At 46.9% G+C, this 27194-nt stretch overlaps 1 protein-coding gene across 1 annotated transcript in view; it reads right to left on the bottom strand.

Moving 5' to 3' along the window:
• Positions 1 to 2778: 2778 nt before the first annotated feature.
• The window catches only part of Liph (lipase H), a 36577-nt gene continuing 12161 nt past the window's right edge, over positions 2779 to 27194 (bottom strand). The window contains exons 4-10 of the mRNA XM_021658074.2: positions 23985 to 24086; positions 21713 to 21802; positions 13682 to 13849; positions 11757 to 11846; positions 7986 to 8097; positions 5761 to 5934; positions 2779 to 4467 (exon numbers count right to left, since the gene is read on the bottom strand). Coding sequence (XP_021513749.1) covers positions 4380 to 4467; positions 5761 to 5934; positions 7986 to 8097; positions 11757 to 11846; positions 13682 to 13849; positions 21713 to 21802; positions 23985 to 24086 — 824 coding nt within the window. The 3' untranslated portion in view covers positions 2779 to 4379. The remainder of the gene's footprint in view (positions 4468 to 5760; positions 5935 to 7985; positions 8098 to 11756; positions 11847 to 13681; positions 13850 to 21712; positions 21803 to 23984; positions 24087 to 27194) is intronic.

Here is a 27194-nt window from a genome sequence, read left to right on the forward strand (position 1 = left end):
CGGGAAGGTAAGAAAATCCCAAATTTAAACCCAGCTTGACCTTCATAACAAACCCTTGATCCAGGAGCAGCAATATTTTTCAAGGAAGAGAAAGGTCTGGAGAAGAGAGATGCCACCCCTCCGGCCACCTCCACCGCCCAGCACCATTATCTGAAAGTCACTGCAACATGTCTCCACAACAGACTTCCTTTCCTCTTCATGCCTGCTCTCATTCATGCAACCACCCACCCACTCGTTCTAGAGCAGCTACCCAGGGCCGACAAAAGCTCAGTTCAGACAAAAGCCCAGAGAGTGTGATTTGACGGAAATTTCCATTCTTGACATTTGCACACTGTTATTTTGACCCTCTGGGGGACGAGGGAAAGAGGACCAAAAGTGCCTATGCTAATATACGACCCACAGAAATCTCAAGACTCAAAGCCTCCCACCGCATTCACTGTCCACGGTGATTAAAGAAATCTAAGAAGGGGTGTGGCAGGGTGCTCCTAGGGGGAAGAGTGCCACAGAGCCCTCCTCCACCCGGAGGGAAGCCTGAAGGTGTGTACCACCATGTGAGCCATCTTGGTTGTCAACCTGACTACATCTGCAATTAACTAAAACCCAAAGGCTGGGCACACCTGTGAGGCTTTTTTATTTTTCTCAATTCAAAGTTGGGAAGACCCACTTTTAATCTGGATGGTGGAGATGGGAGGAGCCACCTTTCATCTGGGCCACACCTCCTGCCCAGCCCATAGAGAGGACAGGGAAGAAGGAAGCCTGCTTTCCTCACATGCTTGCTCTCCATGGCAAGTCCATTTCCTTCGCTGGCATTGCAGCCTACTACTTCAGGATTCTGTCGTATACAGGAGGCTGGCTGAGACATACAGCCTCGTGGACCGAACAACTACTGGGTTCTAAGAGTCTCTCTTGGTAAGATAGCCATCGTTGGAATAGCTGGACCACAGCCTGTAAGCTATTCTAATAGATCCCCTTTATGTATGTGTAGCCTATAATATATATGTACAGTTCTGTTCCTCTACAGAACCCTGACTTAAAAAAAAAAAAAAAAAGGACCAGGATGATTAGTATTAACTGTCAGCTTGACAAAAGTTAGAGTCACCTGGGTAATGGGCCTCTGGGCATGTCTGTGGGGAATTACCTTGATTGCATTTCTTGAAGTGTCAAGACCCCTGACCATTGTGGGTGGCGCCATTCCCTAGTCAGGGGATCTGGGCTGAGGAACTCCTATACAGCCGGCTCAGTTGGTAAGCATGCTCACCTCTAACCCTAATGACCAGAAGAGAACTGGGAGCCGCACGTTGGAAGGAGAGAACTGACCTCTGCAAGTTGTCTTCTGACCTCCACGTGCGTCCTGTGATATGTGTACATGTGCGCACAAATACACTTGGAATGTCAATCAATAATAAGCTGTAATAGCGTTTACACGCGTCATGAAACTGAACTGAATAAAAGCAAGCATTCAGTCATCACCCTGTTCCTGACTGTGGCTGTGGTGTGACCAACTGCTTTCAGGGTCCAGCTGCTTGACTCCCTGCCGTGGTGGACTGGTTCCTTGGACTGTGAACCAAAATAAAGCCTTTCTTCCTCAAGTCGTTTTTGTCAGGGAATTTTATCATAGCAACAGGAAAGGAGACTAAGGCAGCATGGACTTCAACCCATTTGCTCACCGTGTCCGTCTCTTTACAGCAGCTGGGGAAATTCAGTGAAGAGAAGGGTCCCTACCTGAAGGGACACCTTCCTGAAGCTGTCATGGCCGTGGGGTGGGTGGTACTCACCTTCACACCAGGCATCTGACCCTCTAACTGTCCTCTTTCACTTTATCCTCTCTGTCCCTGGCCCTCTGGGGCCTCTCCATTTGTCTGCATCTGTCGCTCAGAAAGATTCAGAGGTCAGATCCGCCTCCAGGCAGAGCCTAAGGTTTCATGCACCAAGAATTCGCACCAGCCGCACAAGGGAGAGCGTCTACAGGCTGGCATTAACCCCTCCAACAGCTGGGGCTGTGCACAGCTTATTTTTATTCTGCACCTCCGCGTCTTAAAGAAGTTCCTGGAATAATTATGGATTACACCACAGTAGAAAGGAAACTTTTTTTTTTTTAAGTTTTCTAAGACAAGGTTTCTCTGTGTAGCCCTGGCTGTCCTGAAACTCACTCTGTAGACCAGGCTGACCTCAAACTCACAGAAACCTGCCTGCCTTTGCCTCCTAGAGCTGGAAATAAGGCGTATATGATTACTGCTCAGGCTTTTTTCTTTTCTTTTTTTTTTTTTTTTAAACATTCTTAAGGATTGCTTAAAAAACAAAACAAAACAAGAACCTCTGAAGATGAGAACAGGACTCAATGCGTCTCGTGTGTTCAATCCCAGAGCAGAAAAATAATCCTCTGACACTTTTGCAACCCAGTGAAAGCAAGCCAGTTTCTCTGCCTCCCTCTGTCAGTTTCTCTGCCTCCCTCCGTCCAGTCCACACGCTGTAATGAATGATGCCCATTTCTCCTCTTTTCTTCTACTTAGTGCCCGTGTCAGCCCAGGCCTCAGGGCCATGAACCTATCCCACCCCCTCTGACCATCAGCCTCACTTCAAAGAAAGCAGGAAGCCAGAGCCTTCTTGCCACCTAAAGCAAACAGTCTGGAAAGGAAGCTGGTGTTGAAAAGGAGAGGTTGTCACTATGGAAATCAATCTGGCGCTTTCTCAGACAACTAGGAATAGTGCTACCTCAAGATCCAGCCATACCACTCCTAGGCATATATCCAAAAGAGGCTCAAGTACACAACAAGGACATTTGCTCAACCATGTTTGTAGTAGCTTTATCTGTAATAGCCAGAAGCTGGAAACAACCCAGATGTCCCTCAGTTGAGGAAGGAATACAGAAATTGTACATTTACACAATGGGATACTACTCAGAAATTAAAAACAAGGAAATCATGAAATTTGCAGGCAAATGGTGGGATCTAGAAAAGATCATCCTGAGTGAGGAATCCCAGAAACAGAAAGAAACACATGGTATATACTCATTTATAGGTGGATATTAGATATATAATATAGGATAATCATACTAAAATCTGTACACCTAAGGAAGCTAAGCAAGAAGGAGGACCCTGGGTAAGATGTTCAATCTTCATTCAGAAAGGCAAATGAGACAGACATGGGAAGAGGGAGAAAACAGGGAACAGGACAGGAGCCTATCACAGAGGGCCTCTGAAAGACTCCACCCAGCAGGGTATCAAAACATATGCTGAGACTCAGAGCCAAACTTTGGGCAGAGTTCAGGGAATCTGTGAAAGGAGAGGGACATGGAAAGACCTGGAGGGAACAGGAGCTCCACAAGGGGAGCAACAGAACCAAAAAATCTGGGCCCAGGGGTCTTTTCTGAGACTGATACTCCAAACAAGGACCATGCATGGAGATCACTTAGAACCCCTACACAGAAGTAGCCCATGGCAGCTCAGTGTCCAAGAGGGTTCCCCAATAATAGGACCAGGGACCATCTCTGACATGAACTCATGGCTGGCTCTTGGATCACCTCCAAGGAGGGAGCAGCCTTACTAGTCCATAGAGGAAGACAAAGAAGCCAGCCCTGACGATATCTGGTAGACTATGGTCAGATGGAAGGGGAGGAAGACCTCCCTTATCATTGGACTAGGGGAGGGGCATAGGAGAAGAAGAGGGAGTGTGGGATTGGGAGGGAGTGGGGCAGGGGGCTACAGCCAGGATACAAAGTGAATAAACTGTAATTAATAAAAGAAAGAAAGAAAGAAAGAAAGAAAGAAAGAAAGAAAGAAAGAAAGAAAGAAAGAAAGAAAAGGAAAGGTTGTGTAGCTTATACAAGATTGCTAGGCCCTATCAAAGGAAAAGCATATTCACATCAGTCCACATCCCACAGATGTAGACCCAAGGGATTTCACAAACCCTTCATAGCCTGGCATTCCCAACCCACAGTTCCCATGAGGTAGTCTGCTTCATTCTCCACTTCCTGCCAGGATGATGGAGGGTTGGTGGGCACAGGGAACACGGAATTCCAGTGAGGCCTCCAGTCTTCACTCTTAGCTGCTTGACCCGTGGCCCTGAGGTGTGGTATGGCAGGAGCAGAGCAGACAGTTTGGAGCAAGCAAGGCCTCAGGATGCACCCAGGCAGAGTACTCTGCTGCTGGGAGCCTGGCTATTTCTGACTTGCCCTAGTTAGGGGCTCCCCTCCCAGCGCTGTTTCATAACCACAGGTCTTTTGACATTTTGTGATGTGACATCCATGGAAAACAGCCGAAAATAACCTTGGGTTTTTTTTTTTTCTCCTGTGCTTTTGAAGCCTTCAGGACGCAGCAGGGTGAGGCATTAGGAGCCTGTCGCTGTAGAGACGCCGCCACTGCACGCATTTCTAACAGCAGCTACATGTGCTGCTTCGAGCACCGAATAGGCTGGAAGACCGTCTCAACGTTTTCCATAAGGATGAGATCATAGCGACATAAGTGAGGCCTGGGGAAACCAAAGACCCTCGTCGGTGAACTGTCACAGCCCCACCCCCCAATCTACCGAGGTAAGCCACGTCACCGCCTCACATATGGACTTGCTCAGCAGTTGTTTCTAATGCAACAGGCAAATGGCTGGGGAAGGCATCATACGCAAGAAAGTGGGGTGTGAACTCTCACCCACCTCTACTCCACTCTTTTGTTAAAGATGTATTTATGTGTATGAGTGGGTGTGTGTGTGTGTGTGTGTGTGTGTGTGTGTGTGTGTGTGTACCACAAGCCTGGTCCCTGTGGAGGTCAGGCTCCTCTATACCTGGAGTTGACAGAGGGTTGTAAGGCACCATGTCTGTGCTAGGACTCGAACCCGGGTCCTCCACTCCACTCCCAGTCCTGCTTCTATATACTTTGCAAGTCCTGGGACTGTAAATCACATGCTGGTTCTTGTTTGTTTGTTTGTTTTTGAAATGGGGTATGGATAAGTTTCCCAGGATTGTCTTGAACTTGTGTAGCCTCTTCAGTTGTTAAACTTTTGAGCCTCCCCCTCTGCCTCCAGACTAGCTAGCTGGGAATACAGGCCTGTACTACCAGACCCAGCAAAACAAACTAACAAAAATAACCAATTAATTAAAAGTTCATGTTTTTGTGGTTGTCGATGTTTTGGTTTGTTTGTTTGTTTTGAGACATTGGTTTTTCTTTGCGTACCATTGGCTGTCCTGGATTCCCTTTGTAGAACAGGGTGGCCTCTAACTCACAGAATGTACCTGCCTCTGCCTCCCTGAGTGCTGGGATTAAAGGCATGCACCATCACGGTTGGCTAAAAGTCCCTGTTTTAAAATAGGGTGATACCGTCTTTAAAGAATCTTGTACTACTAAATATCTTTGCAGTAGCCTAAATTTTTAAGTAAAAGAAGTTTATCATTTTGGAGGCTGACACAGGAGAATCGCCACAGATTTGAGGACAGCCTGGGCTACATTGTAAGAACCTGTAAAAGAAAGAGAAAGAAGGAAAAAAAGAAAGAAAGAAAGAAAGAAAGAAAGAAAGAAAGAAAGAAAGAAAGAGGGAGGGAGGGAGGGAGGGAGGGAGGGAGGGAGGGAGGGAGGAAAGAAAGAAAGAAAGAAAAAAGAAAGAAAGGAAAGAAGGGAGGAAGAGGGAAGGAAGGAAGGAAGGAAGGAAGGAAGGAAGGAAGAAAGAAAGAAAGAAAGAAAGAAAGAAAGAAAGAAAGAAAGAAAGAAAGAAAGAAAGAAAGGGGCTAGAGGAGGGCATGGTAACAAGAGCTTGTCAAGCCTGCCTGTGGCTCACCTGTCCGGGTGGACCAGGGACCTCAGCTTCATTCGAAGGACTCTGAGCTTGTACTTTGGACCCACGACCGACTTTGTGGAGAACAACAACGAAATTTCTGTCACTTTATCCAGATCTTGATTAAATCTTGCAAGTAGACTCACTTGATGGTACTTCTGAAATGTCGATGGCTCGCTGGAGGGAAGAGACGGCATTTTAAAATGAATACAGATTGCTAATGAGAAAAAGCAGCTTCCAGCCTCCAAGTCTGGCTAGCAGGTGACTCTTTGATCCATTTGCCCACCCAAGCTGACTTTCATGAGCCAGGGCCCCTGGCTCTACACAACTGTCTAAATGAAGCCACTGGCCTCCAAAGCGAGGCCGGGGAAGTGTGCTACCTGTGACTGACTCCTGTGTTCCAGATGGTATTCGCATCTCCAGGCACATACACCCCCACAGCTGACGTGGAATCGAGGCTCTCCATGAGGCTGTGCTTACATGCAGTAATGCTGATGAAAGCAGCTCGTAGTTCTAAGAGGCCTGCCACACCCTGGGAAGCCTTAGATGTGGTGCCAGTGGGGCTGGGGTAACAAACAGCTATGGAGCCCCCTAATCCCAATCTAAGTCTGCAGCCCACTGGCCCAAACGGAGGGTGTTTATCAGTTGTCTGCCAGAAGAAAAAGAACAGTGCCAAGGGCTGGAGAGATGGCTCAGCAGTTAAAAGCACTGGCTGCTCTTCCAAAGGACCCGGGTTCAATTCCCAGCATCCACTTGGCAGCTCACAACTGTCTGTAACTCCTGTTCCAAGGGATCTGACACCCTCACACAGACATACATGCAGGCAAAACACCAATGCACATTAAATAAATAAATCTAAAAACAAAAGCAAAAGCAGTGCCAAGCCTCCCCAGAGAAAGCTTCCTGAGGATCACCGGGGTTTCAGGTTATAATACATTGGACTTATCAACAAAATTGGGATCATCTAAATTGAGTCCAGCTGCTAATTTGAAATACATGTTATATTCACTATAAAAATAGAGTATGACCTTCGATAGTCAGCTGGTAGAGGGGGGGGACTGTAGTTCAGAGGGGCAAATGGATAAACATTGGAAGAGGGAGAAAAAAGAACAGGACAGGAGTCTACCACAGAGGGCCTCTGAAAGACTCAGAGCCAAACTTTGGGCAGAGTGCAGGGAATCTTATGAAAGAAGGGGAAGATAGAAAGACCTGGAGGGGACAGGAGCTCCAAAAGGAGAGCAAATGAACCCAAAATCTGGACACAGGGGTCTTTTCTGAGACTGATACGCCAACCAAGGACCATGCATGGAGATATCCTAGAACCCTTGCACAGATGTAGCCCATGGCAGCTCAGTCTCCAAGTGGGTTTCCTAGTAATGGAAACAGGGACTGTCTCTGACATGAACTCAGTAGCTGGCTCTTTGATCACTTCCCCCTGAGGAGGGAGCAACCTTACCAGTGCACAGAGGAGGACAATGCAGCCAGTCCAGATGAGACCAGATAGGCTAGGGTCAGATGGAAGAGGAGGAGGACCTCCACTATCAGTGGACTTGGGGAGGAGCATGGGAGGAGGAGAGGGAGGGTGGTACTGGGAGAGGGAGGGAGGGAGGGGGCTACAGCTGGGATACAAAGTAAATAAATTGTAATAATTAAAAACTAATGTAAAAAAATGGAATGTGAGCTGGGCAGTGGTATTGCACTCCTTTAATCCCAGGACTCAGGAGGCAGAGGCAGGGGGATCTCTGAGATAGAGGCCAGCCTGCTCTACAGAGTAAGTTCCAGGACAGCCAAGTCTACAGAGAAATTGTGTCAGAAGGAGAAGAAGGAGAAGGAGGAGGAGGAGGAGGAGGAGGAGGAGGAGGAGGAGGAGGAGGAGGAGGAGGAGGAGGAGGAGGAGAAAAGAAAAAGAAAGGAAGAAAGAAAGAAAGAAAGAAAGAAAGAAAGAAAGAAAGAAAGAAAGAAAGAAAGAAAGAAAGGTGAAAGAATGTGCATTAAACACGTTAAAGCTCCGATTTTCTCTCCTTCCCCCATCTCCTAGTACTGGAATTCAATCCCAAAGCTCCAGTGATGAAAGTCCTTTGGATTAAGCAGTCTCCCAAGTCTGCTTTTCACTTTATTCTGAGACAGGATTCCACTAAGGTGCCCAGGTATCCTTCAACTCACTGCTATAGGCTGCTCAGCGGGAAAAGCAAATGAACTAGAAAATGCAAACTTGCAGCTCGACTTACTGATCAATTTTGGATTCTGTGATATGTCCATCTTCGCCTCTCAGTTTGATTGTAATAAACCCTCTTCTTGCGCTCTTGTTCCAAGATACAATGTCCACAAAATAATGATACACTGTAAAATATGGAGAGAGCCCCATAAGAAAGGTAGCCCAGTGCTTCCCAGTAGGGTCAGGTCTGAAAAGCCAAGGTCCTTTTTCTCTCCCTCTAGAGTTTCTCCGCAAAGACTCAAGAACTGTCTTTTGTCTTTAATGTTTTTGGAGTCCAAGTCCTTCAAACTCACTACATAGGCAAGGATGACCTTGAGTTTCTGACCCCTTGACTTTCCCAAGTGGGAGGACTACGGGTGTGTACCGTGGCCGGCTTTTTTATTGTTTCTTGCTCTTCTCTTTGATACAGATGGCATGAGTGACAGCGGGGCTCAGTGCTCAACAGTGAGCATGTGCAGGGGTTGTGGATGCCTGCCTCATAGTCTGGCAGGCATGTTCAACCTTTCGCTAAGGAACCCTATAATCAAGTTACAGACACACACACACACAGGCATGCACACACGCACCCGCACACATCTCATGATGTTTTTACTGAACTTACTACCGTGTGTGTTGGGTTGCTCGCACACACAGGATCTAATTATGGAAGACTTTCATGTTTTTGTCTGTTTCTCAGCATGCCTGTCCCAGCCTGGGAGAGCTTTGGATTGCACTTCGTTAGAATGTTTGTGAAAATCACTGTCTCAAGGCTGTCAAGACGGCTCACCAGAGGCACCTACCGCCAGTTCTTACAACCTGAACTTGATCCCTTGAGCCCACGGGACGTAAGGAGAGAATGGATTCCTTCAAGTTGTCCTCTAACCTCCACTCCCAGGCGCTCCAGAATAAACACACTTTTAAAAAGTAAATACTGTTTGAATTGTTGACTTGAGTTTTGTTTTTAAAAAGGACCGGTGTTCAATTCCTGGTATCCACATGGTGACTCAGAAATGTCTCTAACTCTAGTTTCAGAGGATCTAGAACCCTCTTTTGGCATCTACAGGCACTGGGTGCATGGTATACACACACAATTGTAGGCAAAATACTCGGATAAAATAGCTTTTCCTTCCTTTTCTTCTCTCTCTCTCTCTCTCTCTCTCTCTCTCTCTCTCTTTGTGAGACAGGCTTTCTGTATAGCCCTGGTTGTCCTGGAACTCACTCTGTAGACTGGTTGACCTCAAACTCACAGAGATCCACCTGCTTCTGCCTCCCAAGTGCTGAGATTAAAACTGTGCACCACCACTGCCCAGCAGGTAATTTTTTTTTTTTTAAAGGAGTTCTAGCTTGGAATAAGAAGATGATTTCCAACAATTTCTGATATACCTTCTGCCAGTTTTTTCTCTTGTTCATGCACAGCAACATCCTCACTAATAATTTTAAAATCAGAACACCGATCACCTCTATAAAACACCAGTAATGACCCATATCAAGCCGTAGTAGATGTTTAGCCAAGCGTTAGCACCTTGTGTAGAGGAAGCAGGCATGTCTGTCTCATCAAAACACAAATTTGCCTTTGTCCTTAATAAATGGTAAAACTGTACATATGTGCCACATAATTATTTTAAACATCTCTCCCTCCATTCCTACAAGCCCAGTCCCCCAGGCTCACCCCAGATCTGCAATAGGACACCTGCTAACCAAGCAAGTGAAAGAAGATTAAAGTCATTAAAGAAAGAAATTGAAGAAGATATCAGAAGACAGAAAGATCTTCCATGTTGGGAATCGGTAGAATTAGCATAGTAAAAATGTCCATTCTACCAAAAATAATCTTCAAACTCAATGCAATTCCAACACAAGTCTTTGAAGGTCTTGAAAGGACAATTTTCAGCTTGTATGAAAGCACACATACACACACACACACACACACACACACACACACACACACACACAAAGATAAAAGCTGGATATGGTGGCAAACGATTTTAATCCCAGTACTTGGAAGGCAGGGGCAGGCAGATTTCTGAGTTCAAAGCCAGACTGGTCTACAGATCAAGTTCCGGGATAGCCAGGCTACACAGAGAAATCCTGTCTTGAAAAACCAAAAAAATAAATAAATAAATAAATAAAAACTAAAAACAAATAAAAAGAGGATAGCTAAAATCTTAATATCTGAATAGTAAAAGAACAGCTGAAGTATCACTACCCCTGACTACAAGCTGTATTATAGAGCTATATATAAAAACAGCACCGTATTAGCATAAACATAGACACGATGATGAAGGGGATCAAATTGAAGACCAGGACAGAAATCCATATACCTATGGGCACCTGATTTTTCATAAAAAGGCCAGAAATACACACTGGAAAAAAACAAAAGGCAGTATCTCCAACAAACGGTGCTGCTCAAACCAGATGTCTGCGTGTAGATAGGTCCATACTTATCACCCTGCACAAATCAGCTCCAGTTAATACATGAGGCCTCATGAAACTGGGAAGTTTCCGCCTGGCAAGGACACTGTGACTGACAAAGCGACAGTCTACAAAATGGGAAAATGTTTTTACCAATTCCACATCCAACAGAGGGCCAATATCCAAAATACTTAAAGAACTCGAGAAAATAGATGTCAAAAAATAACCCAATTAAAAACTGGGATACAGATCTAAAGAGAATTCTCAATAGAAGAAACGCAAATGGCTGAGAAGCACTTTAAAAAAAGGTTTAGCATCCTTAGTCATCAGGGAAATGCAAATCTGAACTTCTTTGAGAGTTCACCTTACACCTGTCAGAATGGCAAAGATCAACAACACAAGCGACAGCTCATGCTGGCGAGGATGTGGAATAAAACGCCCGTCTACTGCTGGGGGGAGTGCAAAGTAATTCACCACTATGGAAAGCAGTGTGGTGGAGCCTCAGGAGATGGGGATCAGTCTACTTCAAGAGCCAGCCATACCTCTCTTGGGCAGACGCTCAACCGTGTTCATTGCTGCTCTATTCATAACAGCCAGAAAGTAGGAAAAACCTAGATGTCCCTCAACAGAAGAATGGATTAAAAAAAAAAAAAGTGGTACATTTTGCACAGTGCAGTATTACTCAGCTCTTAAAACAAAATGACATCGTGAGATTTGAAGGTAAATGGATGCAGCTAGAAAAACAAAATCATTCTGAGGGAGATATTCTTGACCCAGAAAGACAAATACGGTATGTATTCACTTCTATGTGTATATTAGCCGATAAGTCAATAATAACCAAGCTATAATTCACAGAACCACAGAGGGTAGGACCCACCCTTCCTCCCTTTTCCCCCTCTCCCTCCCCTACTCCTCAGATGTTCTTCCTTCTAAGAACTGAGGTACAGAAGGTCCCCCCCTAGATTAAGGGACTAAAGGCAACAGACAGATCTCATTAGGAAAGGGAAATGAAATAGATGGATACGGATGGGAAGGGCCGGAATGGGAGGATCAAATGGAAAGGAGGAGAGGATAGGGGGTGGTGAGGGATTATGGAGAAAGACAGCTAAATAAACTTAAAAATAGTAGGATTGGAGAGATGGCTCAGTGCTTAAGAGCACTGGCTGCTCTTCCAGTGGACCAGGGTTCAATTCCCAGCACCCACAAGGCGCTCAGAGAGAAGGTTAGCCAAGGTCACACAACTGTTACAGACAGAAGCTGTTGCTCTTAGGCTCTTTTAGCTCCAAAGCGCTATCTACCACTGTCCCCATTTTCCAAGAAGCGTCCAGAGAGCTGAGACTCCATCCTCTCCGAAATGCCAGGGTCAGACAGAACAACCAACACAGCCATCACTCACTGCAGTACGGTTTCTTCTCGGCTGTGTCGAAGAACACCTTCGTCATTGGAGGATCTCCTAAGTATTTTTTCCAGTTGTCGGCGTAGTAGCCTACGAAACAAGCCAGAAACACCAACGTTTATTAGATAAATGTGGAAGCTGCAGAGGAAGCAAGAACAGTACGTTTGCAACAGCTCCTTCCCACTCCATCTCCAGACCCCCCCCAGAGGGGCGAGAGGGTCACCCGAAACATGTGTCACTGCTCTCCCTTCTTCTTTTTTAAAAATTTTATTTATTTATTCATTCATTCATTCATTCACTTTACATCGGATCCTAGCCCCCTCCCTCCTCTTCTCCCAGTCCCGCCCTTCCTCCCTTTACCCCCTCCCCGCTTTCCTGTTCCTTAGAGGTTCTTCCTTCTTGCTGGCTGTCTCCATCCTAAGAACTGAGGTGCAGAAGGGTCCCTCAGTGACGAGGCGGGAGATGGGATTAGCACACACACTGGTACACAGATAGTTTTCAACAATGCGTTCATTTTCAACACTGAGCTATATTGAGACAAATACTTAAAACAGAATCACTATTGCAACGTTGGTTTTATCCTGAAGATGGGACCCAGGATCTTATGCATGCAAAGTATGCGCTTTATACACCAAGCAATACCTCTATCTACCTACCTACCTACCTATCTGTCTCAAAAGTACTAGGAATTATTTCAGGGCCTTAAGCATGCTAGGCCGGCGATCTACTACCAGGCTATATCCACAGTCCATTTGTTTTACTTTTTATTTTGATATAAAGTCTTGCTAAGTTACTCAGGCTTTCTTGAACCCACTGTGCTTTTGTAATATCGTTTTGGGGACAGGACCTGCCTTAGCCTGCCAGATGCCTGGGATTACAGGCCTGTCGTAAGCCTAACTGGCCCCGGGGCTTTCTTGAAGAACTATATTAGGCCACTAAAGTATACAGGACACGGGCTCAGTGTGTGACCATGTCGCTGAGCACATGACCGCTCAGCTCAGGGAGACAAGTGTGAATGCTGCCCAGCGGAGCCTCTTTCTGTCTGTCAAGAAAAATGGGTCTTTATAGCCCACCAGTCTTGAAGTCCTAACCACCTAGAATGTTCCCTCTAACTTCCGGCAAACATCTCAGCAGTCTCTACAGTGTCTTTTCCCCACCAGGGCACTGTATGTGGACACACAAGTCAGAGTGGAGAGAGAAAGCGTTTACAGATGCAGTCTGCTGGGAGGGATAATTCTGCAAGTGTCAGCCCTGGGCCTGGCCTCGGGCTCACTGTGGACCTCCCCAGAGGGGTGTGTGCCTGGAGCGGGGGCTGCTGTCTCGGCAGGAACAGGCTGTGCAAAGCCTGGGTAGGCTTGCAAAACCTCTGTTATCTTCTTTATGACAGCATAGTATGTCGGCAGTAACCTGCGGGTGGAATCCCATGAAGATTGTTCCAACACTGGGCAGGTGGCAGCTGTTATTGTTTTTGTTTGTTTTGTTGTTTTTTGGCTTTGGTTTTGGGGTGTAGAAGGTAAGCGGGTTTTTTATGTTGCTTTTTGAAAAAGAGGGTCTCTCTAGGTAACCAAGACTAGTCTCAAACTTTGATTTCTCCCTGCTGAGCTGCCATGCCCTAACCTAATTCTCTATAATCGAACACTAGAGTAGCTCAGAGAACAAATGGGCTGTGGTACACTCTTGTAATACCTACTACTCTGGAGGCTGTGGCAAGAAAGTTTCAAGTCCAAGGCCAGCCTGAGCTACAAAGTAAGCTCAAATGAGCCTAAACTATGCAGCAAGACCTTATCTCGAGTAATAAGTAAATAAAGCTGACTGTCTACAATTTTAGTAGATACAATCTGGGACAAGTGTTTAGACAGTAAAATGACTCTAGGATCTGTACAAAAATGAACTGTCGGGCAGAGAAGGAAGCTTCATGGGCTTACCCAGAAGGGGACAGGGCTTGCTTTGTCCAACGCCGCAGCTGACACACTTGCCGTTCCTGTAATCCCGATAGGAGTCACAGGGATAGGCCGTGATGGAGCAGTTGTTTTGCAGGGATGCGAGGTACAGGAACACGGACATCTGGTGGTCGCACTTGAAGTACTTTATGCCTTGATGAGAAAGGAAGCAAGAGCAGTTGCAGCATTTACCGGAAGCACTTTCCACATTTTATACAAGCACCGCCACACCTGCTTCAGCTCCTGAACGCCAGGCCCTGCACAGAAAGCTTCTCTGGGCTCAGTTCCACTTATCCCCACCAGAGCCTCAGACACGGATTCACGGTGGCCAGTGGCAAGGTGGAGAGTAAACCATATTAAGGTTGTTTCGAGAACAAAGGCAAACCTGGGGGTAGGGTGCTGGAGAGGAGGCTCAGGGCTTAAGGGTGCTGGCTGCTCTTCCAGAGGACCCCGGTTCAGTTTCCACACCCACATGGGCAGTTCAAAACTGCCTGTAACTCCAGCTCTAGGGGATCCAATGCTCTCTTCTGGCCTCTACAGGCACTAATAAAAGAATACACAAATGCTCTCTCTCTCTCTCTCTCTCTCTCTCACACACACACACACACACACACACACACACACACACGCACACGCACACACACACACCACGAACTCACGTGCACACACTTTAAAAAGAAGAGGCTTGAGGCAGGGAGTCGGTTTCCAGCCTCACTAAAAGGGAGGGCTGCAGAGATGGCTCCGCACAAGCATGACGACCTGGATCCCCAGCAGGCACCTCAAGGCAGCAGCGCGGGTGTGTCACTGAGGCACTGAAGATGTGGAGACAAATGGCTCCCGGGGGTTGCTAACCAGCCAGTCTAGCTTGCGCAGGAAGCTCCGTGTGCAGTAAGAGACTCTTTCTCAAATGACCAGATGGGATTAACTAAGAAAAACGTCCTCTGTCTCTACACATGCCCATGGGCACATACACCCAGGGGTGACCACCCAGCCCCCCCCCCCCCCCCCCCCGCACACAGATGCCTACGCTGCCATCCAGCGTTTGAGCAACAGATTATCCTCACCATGTTTGCGCTTGATGAAATGCAGGTTCAGGGCCACCCCGAAACACTGCTGACTCTTGGGAGGCTCAGGAGTTTGGACCACTCCTTGCCCCTAGCACAGCTGTGAGACTCAAGAACTTCAAAGCCCGGCCTAATTTATAAGGCATTTCACAGACTAAGTAACTACATTGTCAGCTACTCAGGTTGACAAAGCTGTTCATTGACAGTGCTAGTTCAAAGGTCACCAGGAAGTCAGGTTTTTTTTTTTTAACAGAAACAAAATTTGAAAGATAAGATAAAGAACCGTCATGAACATATCCCATCCCAAATCCTATTCTGTTACCTAATCCCCTCCAGTACAGCTTCTCCAGTCGTTCTGTGTTTGAGAGCGGGTCTCAGCGCGTTATCCAAACTAGCCAAATCCACAGTCCTCTCACCTCCACTTCCCAAGTGCTGGCACCACAGGTGTGCACCGACACCCTGGCTCCCCCCACACTGGCCATTCCCCATTAAATACCAGCCGTAGGTCTAATAAAGAGCTACTTCCCGGGCCTGGAGAGGTGGCTCCGAGGTTGAGAGCACTTAACTGCTCTTGCCGAGGACACCCATGGCAGGCGACTCACAGCTACCTGTCACTCCATCTCCTGGGGATCTGAGCCCCTCCTCTGGCCTCTGAGGCTTCCAGACACATACACGCACATAAACATAAATGAATGTTAATCATTTTTTTAAAATATTTTTCTCTCCTTCATAGAATCATGATAGTTCCTTTGTAAAATAAAGACTGGGCCTATTTCATTCACTGCTGTTACTCCTAGAAGGCTGCCAGGCACACATCTGATTGGTAATTTGGACCTGGTGGGCGCTGAGAAAGTGCAACTCATAGGCTCTGCTTCCGACTAAGAGTGAAGTTAGAAGTTGCAGGAGGAGTGTCTGAAATCTGTCGCTGGCCAGCACTGATAACTCTAGCAACTCCAAAGGTCAAGTGCCAAAGAGTAGTTCTTATCATGGCTGCAGTGTTCGTTCATTGTCAAAGGCAAAAAGGGGCTTCTGGGTAAGAGCAGACCAGAGCAGCTTCTGTGTGGTTCGGTGAAGGAGATGATAGAGAATAAGAAAAACGGACCGCAGGGTTGGGCATGGGTACACACCTGTGCTCTTAACACTTGGGAGGTAGAGGTAGGAGGATCAGGAGTTCAAGGTCATCCTCAGCTACACAGTGAGTTCAAGGACAACCTGAGCTACAGGAAATTCTGTCTCAAAAAGAAAGAAAAGAAAAAAAAAGAAACGGGAAAAATAAACTATTTCAAAGAGAGAGTGTGTCAGAAACTCAGAGAAATGTGGACAAAAAATGAGGGGCTCACTGAAACAACATAAGCCAGGCAGTGGAGGCACACGCCTTTAATATCAGCCCTCGGGAGGCAGGGGCAGCCAGATCTCTGCGAGTTCCAGGCCAGCCTGGTCTACAAGGTGAGTCCAGGCCAGCCAGAGCTACAGAGAAACCCTGTCTTGAAAAACAAAACAAGCAAAAGCAACAACAAAAAGAACGACGCTAAGCTATCTCAAAGTTCAAGGAGAAAATCCCCAGATGAAACTGGAAGAGCCATCCAAGGACAGGCAAATCACAGCATAGAATCACAAGAAACGAGAGTTCATGTGGGCAAAGTGCCTCCAAAAGACTACAGGGTTCAAAGAAATGAAAACTGGTTAAAAAGAAAAGATAGGTCAGCAACATGGGAAAAGGTCAAAGTCCTAACTCACTCAGGAATACGGGAAGGGTCCAGGCTCTCACTGCCCCTGTTCAGCTCAGTGATGGAAACCATGATGATGGTAATAAAAGAAAAAGAAACAAACAAAAGGGACTCACACATGAAAGAAGGAATCGAAGTGTATTTATCTGCAGAAAGCATGATCCTCTGGCGAAAAGCCCCTCAAGACTCCTCCAGAAAAACCATTAGAGCCGATGCACACTTTCAGCAAAGCGTCAGGTTGCGAGATCGGCCTACAGAAGTCAGTTGCCATTCTGCACCAATAATGGACTTGCTGAGAGAGAAACACCATTCACGACAGCTCCCGGAAAATTAGACAACCAAGAAAAACACCTAACCAAGGATGTGAAAGCCTCTACATTTCGAACAATAAAGGTGCAAAGCTCTCTTCTGTGGATAAAGGTGCTTGCCATCAGGCCTACCCTTCTAAACTAGATCCCTGCGGCCCGTACAGGAAGGAGAGAACTAGCTTCCTCAGGCTGCCCTCTGACTTCCGCATGCCCTACTGTGGATACACATATTCACATTTAGGCACGTGCACAAATAAAGTAAAGAAATGTGTTCTAAAAGCATCTCTCTTTACAGGCTGAAGAGGTGGCTCCACAGTGAAGAGAACTTGCTGGAGTTTGGTTCCCAGGACCCATGTCAGGTAGCTCGCAACCACCTGTATCTCCATCTCCAAGGCATCAGACACTCTCTTCTGGCCTCTGAGAGCACTTGTGAGCATACACATGTGCAAACATATACATACAAAATAAAAATAAAGCAAATGCCTTTAAGTGTTTTTTTTTAAGTCTTTCCTAAAAAAGCATCTCTTATGCTCTGGGCCAACAGAATCAACATTGTAAAAAATGACTGTATTGTCTAAAGTGATTGGCAAATTGATCAAAATCCCAACTGCATCTGATATATGAGTCTAGAAAAAAGAAACTGTAAAATTCATAGGAAGAACAAAAGATCCTAAATAGCCTCAGAAGAAAGAGCAATGCTAGTGATTTGTCAAACTATATTACAGGGCCATAGTAACAAAAAGAGCTTCTTCAACAAGCCATGCTGGGCAAACTGGCCAGGCACCTGTCAAGAACGAAACTTAATTGTATCTCTTTCAAACATCAATTCAAAACAGATCAAAGCTGATGTTAAAACCTGAAACCTTGCAATTGCTAGAGAAATCACTTGTATAAGCACAGGCGAAGATTTTCTGGAAGTGACTTCACCTGCATGAGAACTAACCCCAAGCGTTAACAAATGAAATTAGGAAGACACTGCATAACAGAGTTACGATCACCAGACCGGAGACAGCCTACAGAGAGAGGAAGATCTTTGCCAAGCACATTCCAGATAGGGCATCAGCATCTAGAACATATAAAGAACTGTAAAAACTAAACACCCTTAAAATCATCCGATCGGTAAATGGGTTTCTAAATGAACTGGGAGTTCTCAACAGAAAAAGTATAAATAACACATATAACACACAAAAGAAACACATGCGACCTAGCAAGTCTAACCCAGATGAAGTAAGTCATTCAAGCAGATACAACAGCCAGTGAGACAGAAGTGGTAATGAATTAGGTTGTATGTGTTCAGAACAGAATTACAGCGGGTGGATCTCTGTGGGTTAGAGGCCAGCCTGGTCTCCGTAGTGAGTTCCAGGGGCACATAGACAGACCCTGTCTCAACAACAATAATAGTCACTGCTGTGATTGTAAATTGTAAGATTGTAACTTGTGCTTTCCTTAATCTTAACAGTTCTTTATTATCTACCTAACATCTTTATGATCTGGATGAAATCCTTTTTGGAATGTACAAACAGACCCCTCCTATCCACCAACATCAAGAACATCATCAGATAAGATCTGAGGCCTCTAAGGCAGAGTTCCCTACTTTGCCCTAACCTCCCTCCCTGATGTTTCCCTGATGTCTTTTTCTAGTCTCATGGACACCAAGCACACACATATGGGTACACATGCAGGCAAAACCCCCAAACACATAAGATAAAAATAAAGGGAAAAATTAAATATGTTGATGGAAACAGGCTTGGGGGCTAGAGAGATGGCTCAGCGATTAAGAGTACTGGCTGCTCTTCCAGAGGACCAGGGTTCAATTCCTAGCACCAAGATGGCAGCTCACACCTGCCTGAAACTCCAGTTCCAGGGATCGGACACCCTCACACAGAAATATATGCAGGCAAAACAGCAAAGCACATAAAATATTTAAAAAAAAAAAAAAAAAAAACATTGAAAAATGAAAAATACTAAGCACTTAAAATATCCTTTAAAAACAATAAGAACAGGCTTTGTGGCAGGCACTTACAACCCCAGCACTTAGGAAGCAGTCACAGGAGGATTTTGAGTACTCACTAGCCAGCCAGCACAATCAGAGAACATCGGCTTAGTGAGAGGCCTATCTCAGACAGCAAGGGGTGGACCTGGAGAGAGGCTTGGAAGACAAAAGAATGTGCTGCACAAGCCTGATGGCCTGAGTTTGCTCTTCAAAATTCAAATTAAAGAGATGATGCATTGGCACACATCCTATGGCAGGACAAGAGCCAGAGACAGGAACCACAGGCCAGCCGGCCTAGGGCTCACAAGTGCAGGGAAACAATAAAAGCATCACCCCAAAAACAAGTGGAAGAGGGAGGTGACTACCAAAAGCTTCCTCTCACTTCCACATGCACACAGCAGCAGGCACACATCTGTACTCACACACCACACCACACACATACACACACCCCACATACACACACCCCACATACACACATACCAGACACATATACAAACACACACCACACACATATACACTATACACACATACACACACACTAGACACAAACACACACCGCACACATATCACACACACACCACACACAAACCCACAAGCCACATACACACCACACACAACACTTACACCATACACACACAGCACACATATACACTCCACACTACACAGACTCCACAGAATATCAAAGAGAGTATGTGCAATGACAATAAATAGTTTAAAGCAAAAAACAAAACAAAACAAAAGTAATCAGCTTCTAGATCCTGTCTCAAAAAACCAAGGTGAATGGCTCCTGAGAAATGATGTTTGATTTGGAGCTCTGATCTGCAAAGCAAATCCACACACCCAAAAAGTAAAGAAGAAAGAAAGATCATCAGGAGAAAGGGCACCAGGAATGATTCCAGGGAGGGCAGCAGAGAGCCGCTTTGAAAGAGAGAGCTGGGAGCCCGCAGAGAAGGTGAAAGAAATGCTGATTCTTCGGACAAGGTGGGGGTAAACAGGACGGCTCTCTAAAGGTGTGCTGGTTTGAATAAGAACGGCCCCCACAGGCTCTCATATTTGAATGCTTAGTGGCCAGAGAGTGACGCTATTTGAAAGCATTAGAATGATTAAGAGTGTGGCCTTGTTAGGTGAAGCGTGTCACCGAGGGAGTGGCCTTGAGGTTTCAAAATGCCAAGTCCTAAGTCTTAGTCTCTCTGTCTCTCTTTGTCTGTCTGTCTCTGTCTCTCTCTCTGCCTATAGACCAGAGGTAGCTCTTCTCCAGCACCCTCCTGGCTGCCGTCATGCATCCTGAAAGCCATCTAAAACTGTAAGCGAGCCCCCAATTAAATGCTTGCTTTTATAACAATGACTTGCCGTGCTCGTGTTGTCTCTTCACGCGAGAACAGTGACTGGCTAGGACAACAGTGTGTGGAGACTAAGTCTAGCTCATCTGTAAGGGGTAATAGGGAGATGCTTCGTAGGTGTGGGAGGGGTGACCCTAAGAGTCAGCAGGGATAACAAGAGTGGTCTCTGGCAGTGAGAGCCAAGGAGAAGCTACCAAGTTTTCCTTTCCGTCCAAACGGTCTCAGGACGTCTCCAAAAATGCTCCCAGGCAGGGTGGGACCACCATGATGAGACCTAAGGTTTGAGGGATCCGAGGGACATCCATGCTAGCAGCCTGGTGGCTGGGCTCTGTTTCTGCCACCAGAGTGAACTGAGAAGGACTGACTGACAGGTGATGGCCTGGAGTCATAAACGGGCAAGGGTGGTCAGAGGCAGGACTCCTTCTCAGTGCCGTGAGGTGTTATGCGGCAGCAGATGATGCGCAGAGGTGGGTGTCAGAAGAACTGGACTTGGGTTCTCAAAGGACCCGAGGCCTGCCGTGGGTCATAAAGAGACCAGGTCCAAACAGGGAGCGGCCAACCCAGGAAAAGGGCACTGCGCTTGGGAGCGATGGCTGGGGCGGGAGAGGGGCTGGCACTCAGTGCTGCAACTAGATCCAAGCTTCTGTTTCCAGCGCTCAGTGCAGCCCACACAGGAGATGATGGAGGACAAACTGGAAGAAGGAGGAAGAAGCATGGGGCGCCTGGGACAAACTGGACTGAAGTAAAACCTGGCAGGCCGGCACTCTTCCTGCTCCTAGAGCTTCCTCCAGCAGAAATCGGTGTCAGTGACGGCAGGGGATACATGTCGTCACTCTGTTTGTGTGGGACAGTCATATGGCCAAGGCCACTTATGCCATTTCAGGTAGATCATTTTCAAACGCTTTGATGTTCCATCATAACCATATACCAATGCACCAATGCCATTTCCTACAGTGATCTCTTTAGTTTTTTTTTTTTTTCCAAAAGTGTCAATGTGTGTGCGCATGAAGGTGAGCACACACCCGTGTGTGCAGGCTCCTGGAGGCCAGAGGTGCCTTGCTCTATCACTCTTCACCTATTCCTGAGAGCAGACGGGGGCTCGCTGAATATGGTCGGCAGCTGGCAAGCCTCAGTGGTCCTGACTCTGCCCTGAACAGCTGCTCAGGAGGGCAGCACCCGGGACTCCGCCCCAGGCCCAGCTGCTCAGGGCAGCATCCGCAGTCAGGGGCTTGAGCTTGTGCACCCTCACCCCCTAAGCCATCTTTCAAGTCCCCAGATCGTCCTTGTCCTGGAAGCTTTTCAAGATGGCTTTCCTTTCTCTAGCAGCCATGAGATACAGACCAGAGTACTTACTTGGACAAAATGCTCTCCAACTTGCTACCTGACACCTCTATTTTTTCAGACGGTCTGCTCTCTATTTACAATGGCCTATAGATATCAGGTAATTTATTAGTTGTTTCTGTTTTTGAGATAGGGCTGGGATGGAGCTCCTGATCCTCCTGCCTCCACCTCCCTGCTGGTGTCAGATATTTTAATCCTCCTTTCCAAACTACAGCCTTGCAAAACATAACATATAACACTTACCTCCAAATATTGTCTTGGGGCAGCCGGGCTGATCCAGTCCCCCGTTGGGGTAGAAGTCCATGTGTCCTAGTGGCTCCCTGTAGCCCAGCGCTAAAAGAGAACACAAGGCTTGCACGGGGCCCGGGACTGTGCGAATCCTGACATTCACCTGTCTGTAGGGTCAGGCAGGGGATCGCCCGAAGCTGTCAGCCCTCTAACTGCTGAGAGCTTCCTGAACTTCTTTTTGCACTGGATAAATCTTCACAAAATGAAATATGATATAATTAACTTCTGCTTAGTAGGTAAAAAATAAATAAATAAATAAATCAAAAAATGTTTGGACCTGAAATAGAGAGATGGCTCAGTGGTTAAGAGCACTGGCTGCTCTTGCTGAGAGCTGGGTCAGGTTCCCAACACCCACATGGTGACTCACAATTCCCTGGAACCTCAGTCTCAGGGGACCCAATACCTTCTTCTGGCCTCTGGGCACCAGGCACACGTGTGGTATACAGACAAACACGTAGGCGAAACACCCAAGATCATAAAAGTGAAAGAATAAAAAGAAAACTGTTGGACCTAAGGCAGGTGTGGTGGCTCACGCCTGAGTTACAGCAGTTAGGAGGCTTGGGCAGGGGAGTTGCCATGCTCTTGAGGCCAGCTTGGGCTACAGAGTGAGACCCTGCCTCAGACAAACAAACAGACTGGGATCTAAGATAATAAAAAAGGATTGGAAATATTTCTGAAGTGGGTACCTAGAAACGGAATGACTTTATTTTCTCTGGCCATATAAACCCCAAAATATTTAGAAAATGCTCTGTTGAAAGGTTACCAAAGAACCAGGTATGGTGGTACACACTTACAATCCAGCAACCAGTGGGCTGAGACAAGAAGGTTGACAGTTTATAACCAGCCTTGGCTGCACAGTGACAGGCTAGCCTGGGGTACATAGCAAGAGTCTCAGAAAAAATAAAAGTAAGTATTTATATATACATATGTATATGTTATGTGTGCGGTAATTATAATAATAGTTTTTTTTTATTTTATTTTGAGATTCGGTGTGTCAGCTAGGCATCCCACACACCCTTTTTTCCCACTTTCATAACATCTACAACACAGCTGTGGGGAAGTTAGAAGTAACTTAGACGAAGGGCATGAATGGTTGGCAGGCTTCAGATTTAGCTTACCATCATTAGGAAGAGCAGAACCTAAGGGTCTGGCCCAGTGCAAAGCTTGTATTCTTTCATTCGAAATTCACTATGCAAGAATGAAAAGCAAGTCGTCTTATTCTGCCCATCTTAGAGTGGCACTGAAGGGCTCTACTGCAGCAAGGGATTACTTGGCAAATGTCACTGTGACGACGCAGCTGTCCACAAAAAGACATTTTCTCCCCAAAGGTAAACAGTCACTGACTGTCACACGGGAGTGCCTGGGGCACAGGGTCAGGGGTAATTTTAAAAACAAAACCGTAACTTGAAGTGTCTGTGTGTGTTTGGAACACATGCACCAGCATGAACTTGGAAGTTTGAGGACAGCCTGTGGGAATCAGGTCTCTCCTGCATCGGATGGATTCCAGTGATGAAACTCGGATTGTCGGGCTCAGTGGCTAGGAGCACACTTCCCGGCTGAGCCACCCACAGAACCCAGGCTGGTTTGTCCATATTGGTGTCCTGGTGCTGGGACATGCCACACAAAGACTACCACTGAGCTCCATCCTCCTCCCTGGCTTCATAGCTGCGCATATCATAGAGGGGGAGCACAAATCAGTGAGCTTTGTTCCATCCCTCCTCCCCAAGTTCCCAGTGGGCTCATCCCTGAGACATTTGGATACAGCAGATATCTATCCTTTTTTAAAATTTTTTTCAGCCACAGTCTTGCTACATACCCTTGGTACCCAACCATGAACATCTCCCCCAAGCTACACCAACAGGTACCAAACAGATAGGAAACCGGCACGTTGATTAAGAGACGGAAGTGACCTGTGGGCCAGGGGTGCTCTGGGTGGGGGAGGGGTGCACAGGACTCTCAGCTTAGGGAAATAAGGAGAAAGAGTGAGCGGGAACACCCTAGTTCATCTGAAGCCAGTTGTCCATGTGGTAAACAAACCAGCCAGTTCTTGATTGGACTTGATGATCACTGGGAAAACCCGAGATGAGAGAAAGAAATCATGCCCCCTCCAACCCCAAGTCCAGGGCTCAGGTCCCCTTCAGCACGGTCAGACCTCCCTTCTTGCAGCAGGGAAAGCATCAAAGCTTCTGCCTGGGGCCACGAACACGCACACACACAGGAATGTTACCGTCGGTGTCGGAGTGGATGACGTCAACGAACTGTGCATCGCTGGGATCTAATCTGTCCTCCGGAGGTCTCCCGTTGAATAAAGGGCCCGCAGGGTCAAGACCTTAAAAGAAAAGCAGAGCGTCCTGGAAGCCCCACACCGTGAGTCACTGGGTCAGTCTTTGATCCCTCCCGGAGAAGACACGGCTGCAGGGCGTTTGGGGGTGAGTAATTGCTAGCGTTCCAGCGTGCAGTCAGGACTCCTGTCCACAGCCTGCAGCTTTTTCCCACAGCCCTGGCAGTGGCTCTGAGAACAGCAGGCAGGCTCCATGAGGAGGCTCCGCTGGGGAAGAGCCCCATGGCGAGGAGTCACACGGGTGAGGTCATCCGGGCAGAAAGGTTCTTCTGGCAAAAACCCTCAGAGAGGGCTGAGAATTCAAGCCAGGACTTTACGAATGAAGCTGCACCCAGCTACGTCCCTGCCCGTGACAAAGTCCCATCATACAGTTCAGCCTGGCTTGAATTAGCTGTGCAGCCCTGGCTGGCCTCTAACTGGATCTCTGACTAAGTCATTTGAAACACATCACAAAGCCAGGTGGCCGAAATGATTGCATCCTCCAGGTGACTGCTCCTGAGGCCAGGGGGCCCACCCATCCTGGCCAGCACCTGGCCCGGAAGTACAGCCCCCTCCATCTGCTCAAGGTCTCTCAGCACCTAGCTGAGCCAAACTCAGCAGGCAGGAAGCGGCGAGGCGAGGTTTGGAAGGGGTATATCAAATGCATCCCATAATGCCTGCACTGATTTCTTGGTTTTTGTCAGGGTTAACCGGGCTGTGGGAAACCCCTGGAAATCATGCTTAGGATTCTAGAACCACAACATGAGAGCTCAGAAAGCTCAGTCTCACAGAGTCCCTACTCACTAGAGCCGTGTGCAAAGGGGGTTTTCAGGGTATCTTCCTTACAAGTTTAACTATGAATATCCTATGTTTAAATTCGTTTTGTTCTTGTCTTAGGTGCTGGAGATGGAACTTAGGCCTCGTGCACACACACAGTTCCTGCCCCGTCCCTCTGGACGCCTCTCTGAGACCATCACCCTTTCCTGTCTTCCACACAAGATCAAGATCTTTGCTTTTGTTGTTTTGCTTTCTTCTTTCCCAATGTCCTTGTGATTCCTTGAAACATTTCTTCCTCTGGCCTCCCTCCACCCCCACCTTTCTTCTTCTGTCCTCTCCAACTGAAACCGCTGTGGGAGGTGTGAGGTAATGCCCACTCACTCAGGGCCAACAGGTGGCCTCAACACAACAGGTCCCAACAAAGTAGGAAAAAAAAAACCTCCACAGCCTTGGAAAGAGTTTACCCAGAAACCTTCCCCTCCTCGCATCAGACAATACCAACCACTCCCTGGGCAGAAAATAAAGACCGAGCACCCTGGCTTGGCACCTCCCACAGATCTAGATAAGACATTTAGTCCAGAGAGGGTACTGAGAGTGGGTGGAGTGCTAGCCACATACCAACACATATAAAACGGACGTAAAATTACGGTCCAGAACCTGAATCCATATTTGTAGTTAGAAGTTTCCAGCAGTCACCTAAAATGTGTGTGTGCTGCATGCATGTGTATATGTATATTAGCACGTGTGTGAGCATGTAGAGTCCAGAGCTTGACAGTGGGTCTCTTTCTCCATCCCCTTCTGCAGCCAACATTTGCTACTTTGTGGGTTCTTACTTCTTCCACCCTTCTCCTCCACCCCTTTTCTTCTTCCCTCTCGGGGCCCTAACACTAGATAAGAGAGAAAAAAAAAAGGATAGAGAGGAAAGGCGACAGAATTATATTTAGACTCTACTTCCTTCTGATGAGGGACGTCAAGTTCCTTGGGGCAAGTTTGATCCTTGGCGTCAGGATATCTAATTTCTTCCTCCCCTTCCTGTTTCTCCTTTGTGCGTGACTACAAACCGCAACCAACAACTAACCAAGAACCCAACAACAACCTCCCTATTGGGGCTCTAACATTTACACACCCTCTCAAAAGTCCCCAGAATTCCAAACAAACTGCCGATGGCAAGACCACGCTCCCACCAGAGCACGAGGCAAATCATAATCGGCTGCTTATCCCCACACCTGAATTAAAATGAAAACATATTCTTATAATATTTCTGTGTTTTTTAAAGAAGCCAAAATTCCTACTACACCCGCCCGCATTATATACTAAGGTAGAGTCTCTCACTTGAACCCAAGCTAGTCCAGCTTGCCAGCTTGCTCCAAGGACCCTCTGCCTCTGCCACCCCAGTGCTGGCACTACAGGTGCCACTACCACCACCACTACCAGCAATTAAGTGGGTGCTAGGGATCCAAACTCTGGTCCTCTTATTTGCATGGCAAGTGCTTTTATCTGATAAGCATCTCCCAGCCTGAAATGTTTTAAAAAACAAATGGGAATTGATTTTAAGAACATAAAGACTATCAGGCTGGAGATAAACCTCAGCAGAATGCTGCTCTTCAGAGAACCCAGCTTTAGTTTCCAGCACACAACCAGGGAATCTGATGCCCTCTTCTGGCTTCTGCAGGTACCTGTACATACATGCGTGTGTACGCACAAACACACACACACACACACACACACACACACATTTAAACTTAAATCTTTTTTTTTTTTTTTAAGAATATAAGGTTTGGGACATAGCTCAGCTTGAATGCTTGCCTTGTATGCAGTGATACCATGGGTTCTGTTCCCAGAACACAAAATATTAAATTAAAAAATTTAAATTTTAGCTGGATGTGGTGGCACATGCCTTAATCCCAGCACTTGGGAGGCAGAGGCAGACAGATCTCTGTAACTTCGAGGCCAGCCTGGTCTACAAAGCCAGTCCAGACAGATGCCGAGCTGATCTCTCCTGGTCTCAGAAAATGGCAGTGGCTTGTATCCGTGGGTAGCATATCACATTCCCAGTGAGCACACCCAAGCAAGGACCCTGGGAGAGAGAATTCTCCTGAGACAGCTGGGACTAGATGTGATGAGGAGAGAACTGGGGACGTCCAATGGCGGTAACAATTGACTTGTGGACCTGACCTTGAGTCTGTGTCTCAGGGCAGGTCACTTGGGCCTAGAGCAGCAGTAATCCTGGCTGGGTACCAGGCAATTCACAGTTGTCAGGAGGGCGGATTTGTCTGTCAAGAGGCACAGGAGAGAGCATGGCGCTTGGGCAGAACGAAACACTTGGCCAAGGGGTGGGTT

Source organism: Meriones unguiculatus, chromosome 17 (genome assembly GCF_030254825.1).
Source record: "Meriones unguiculatus strain TT.TT164.6M chromosome 17, Bangor_MerUng_6.1, whole genome shotgun sequence".
Classification (NCBI taxonomy): Eukaryota; Metazoa; Chordata; class Mammalia; order Rodentia; family Muridae; genus Meriones; species Meriones unguiculatus.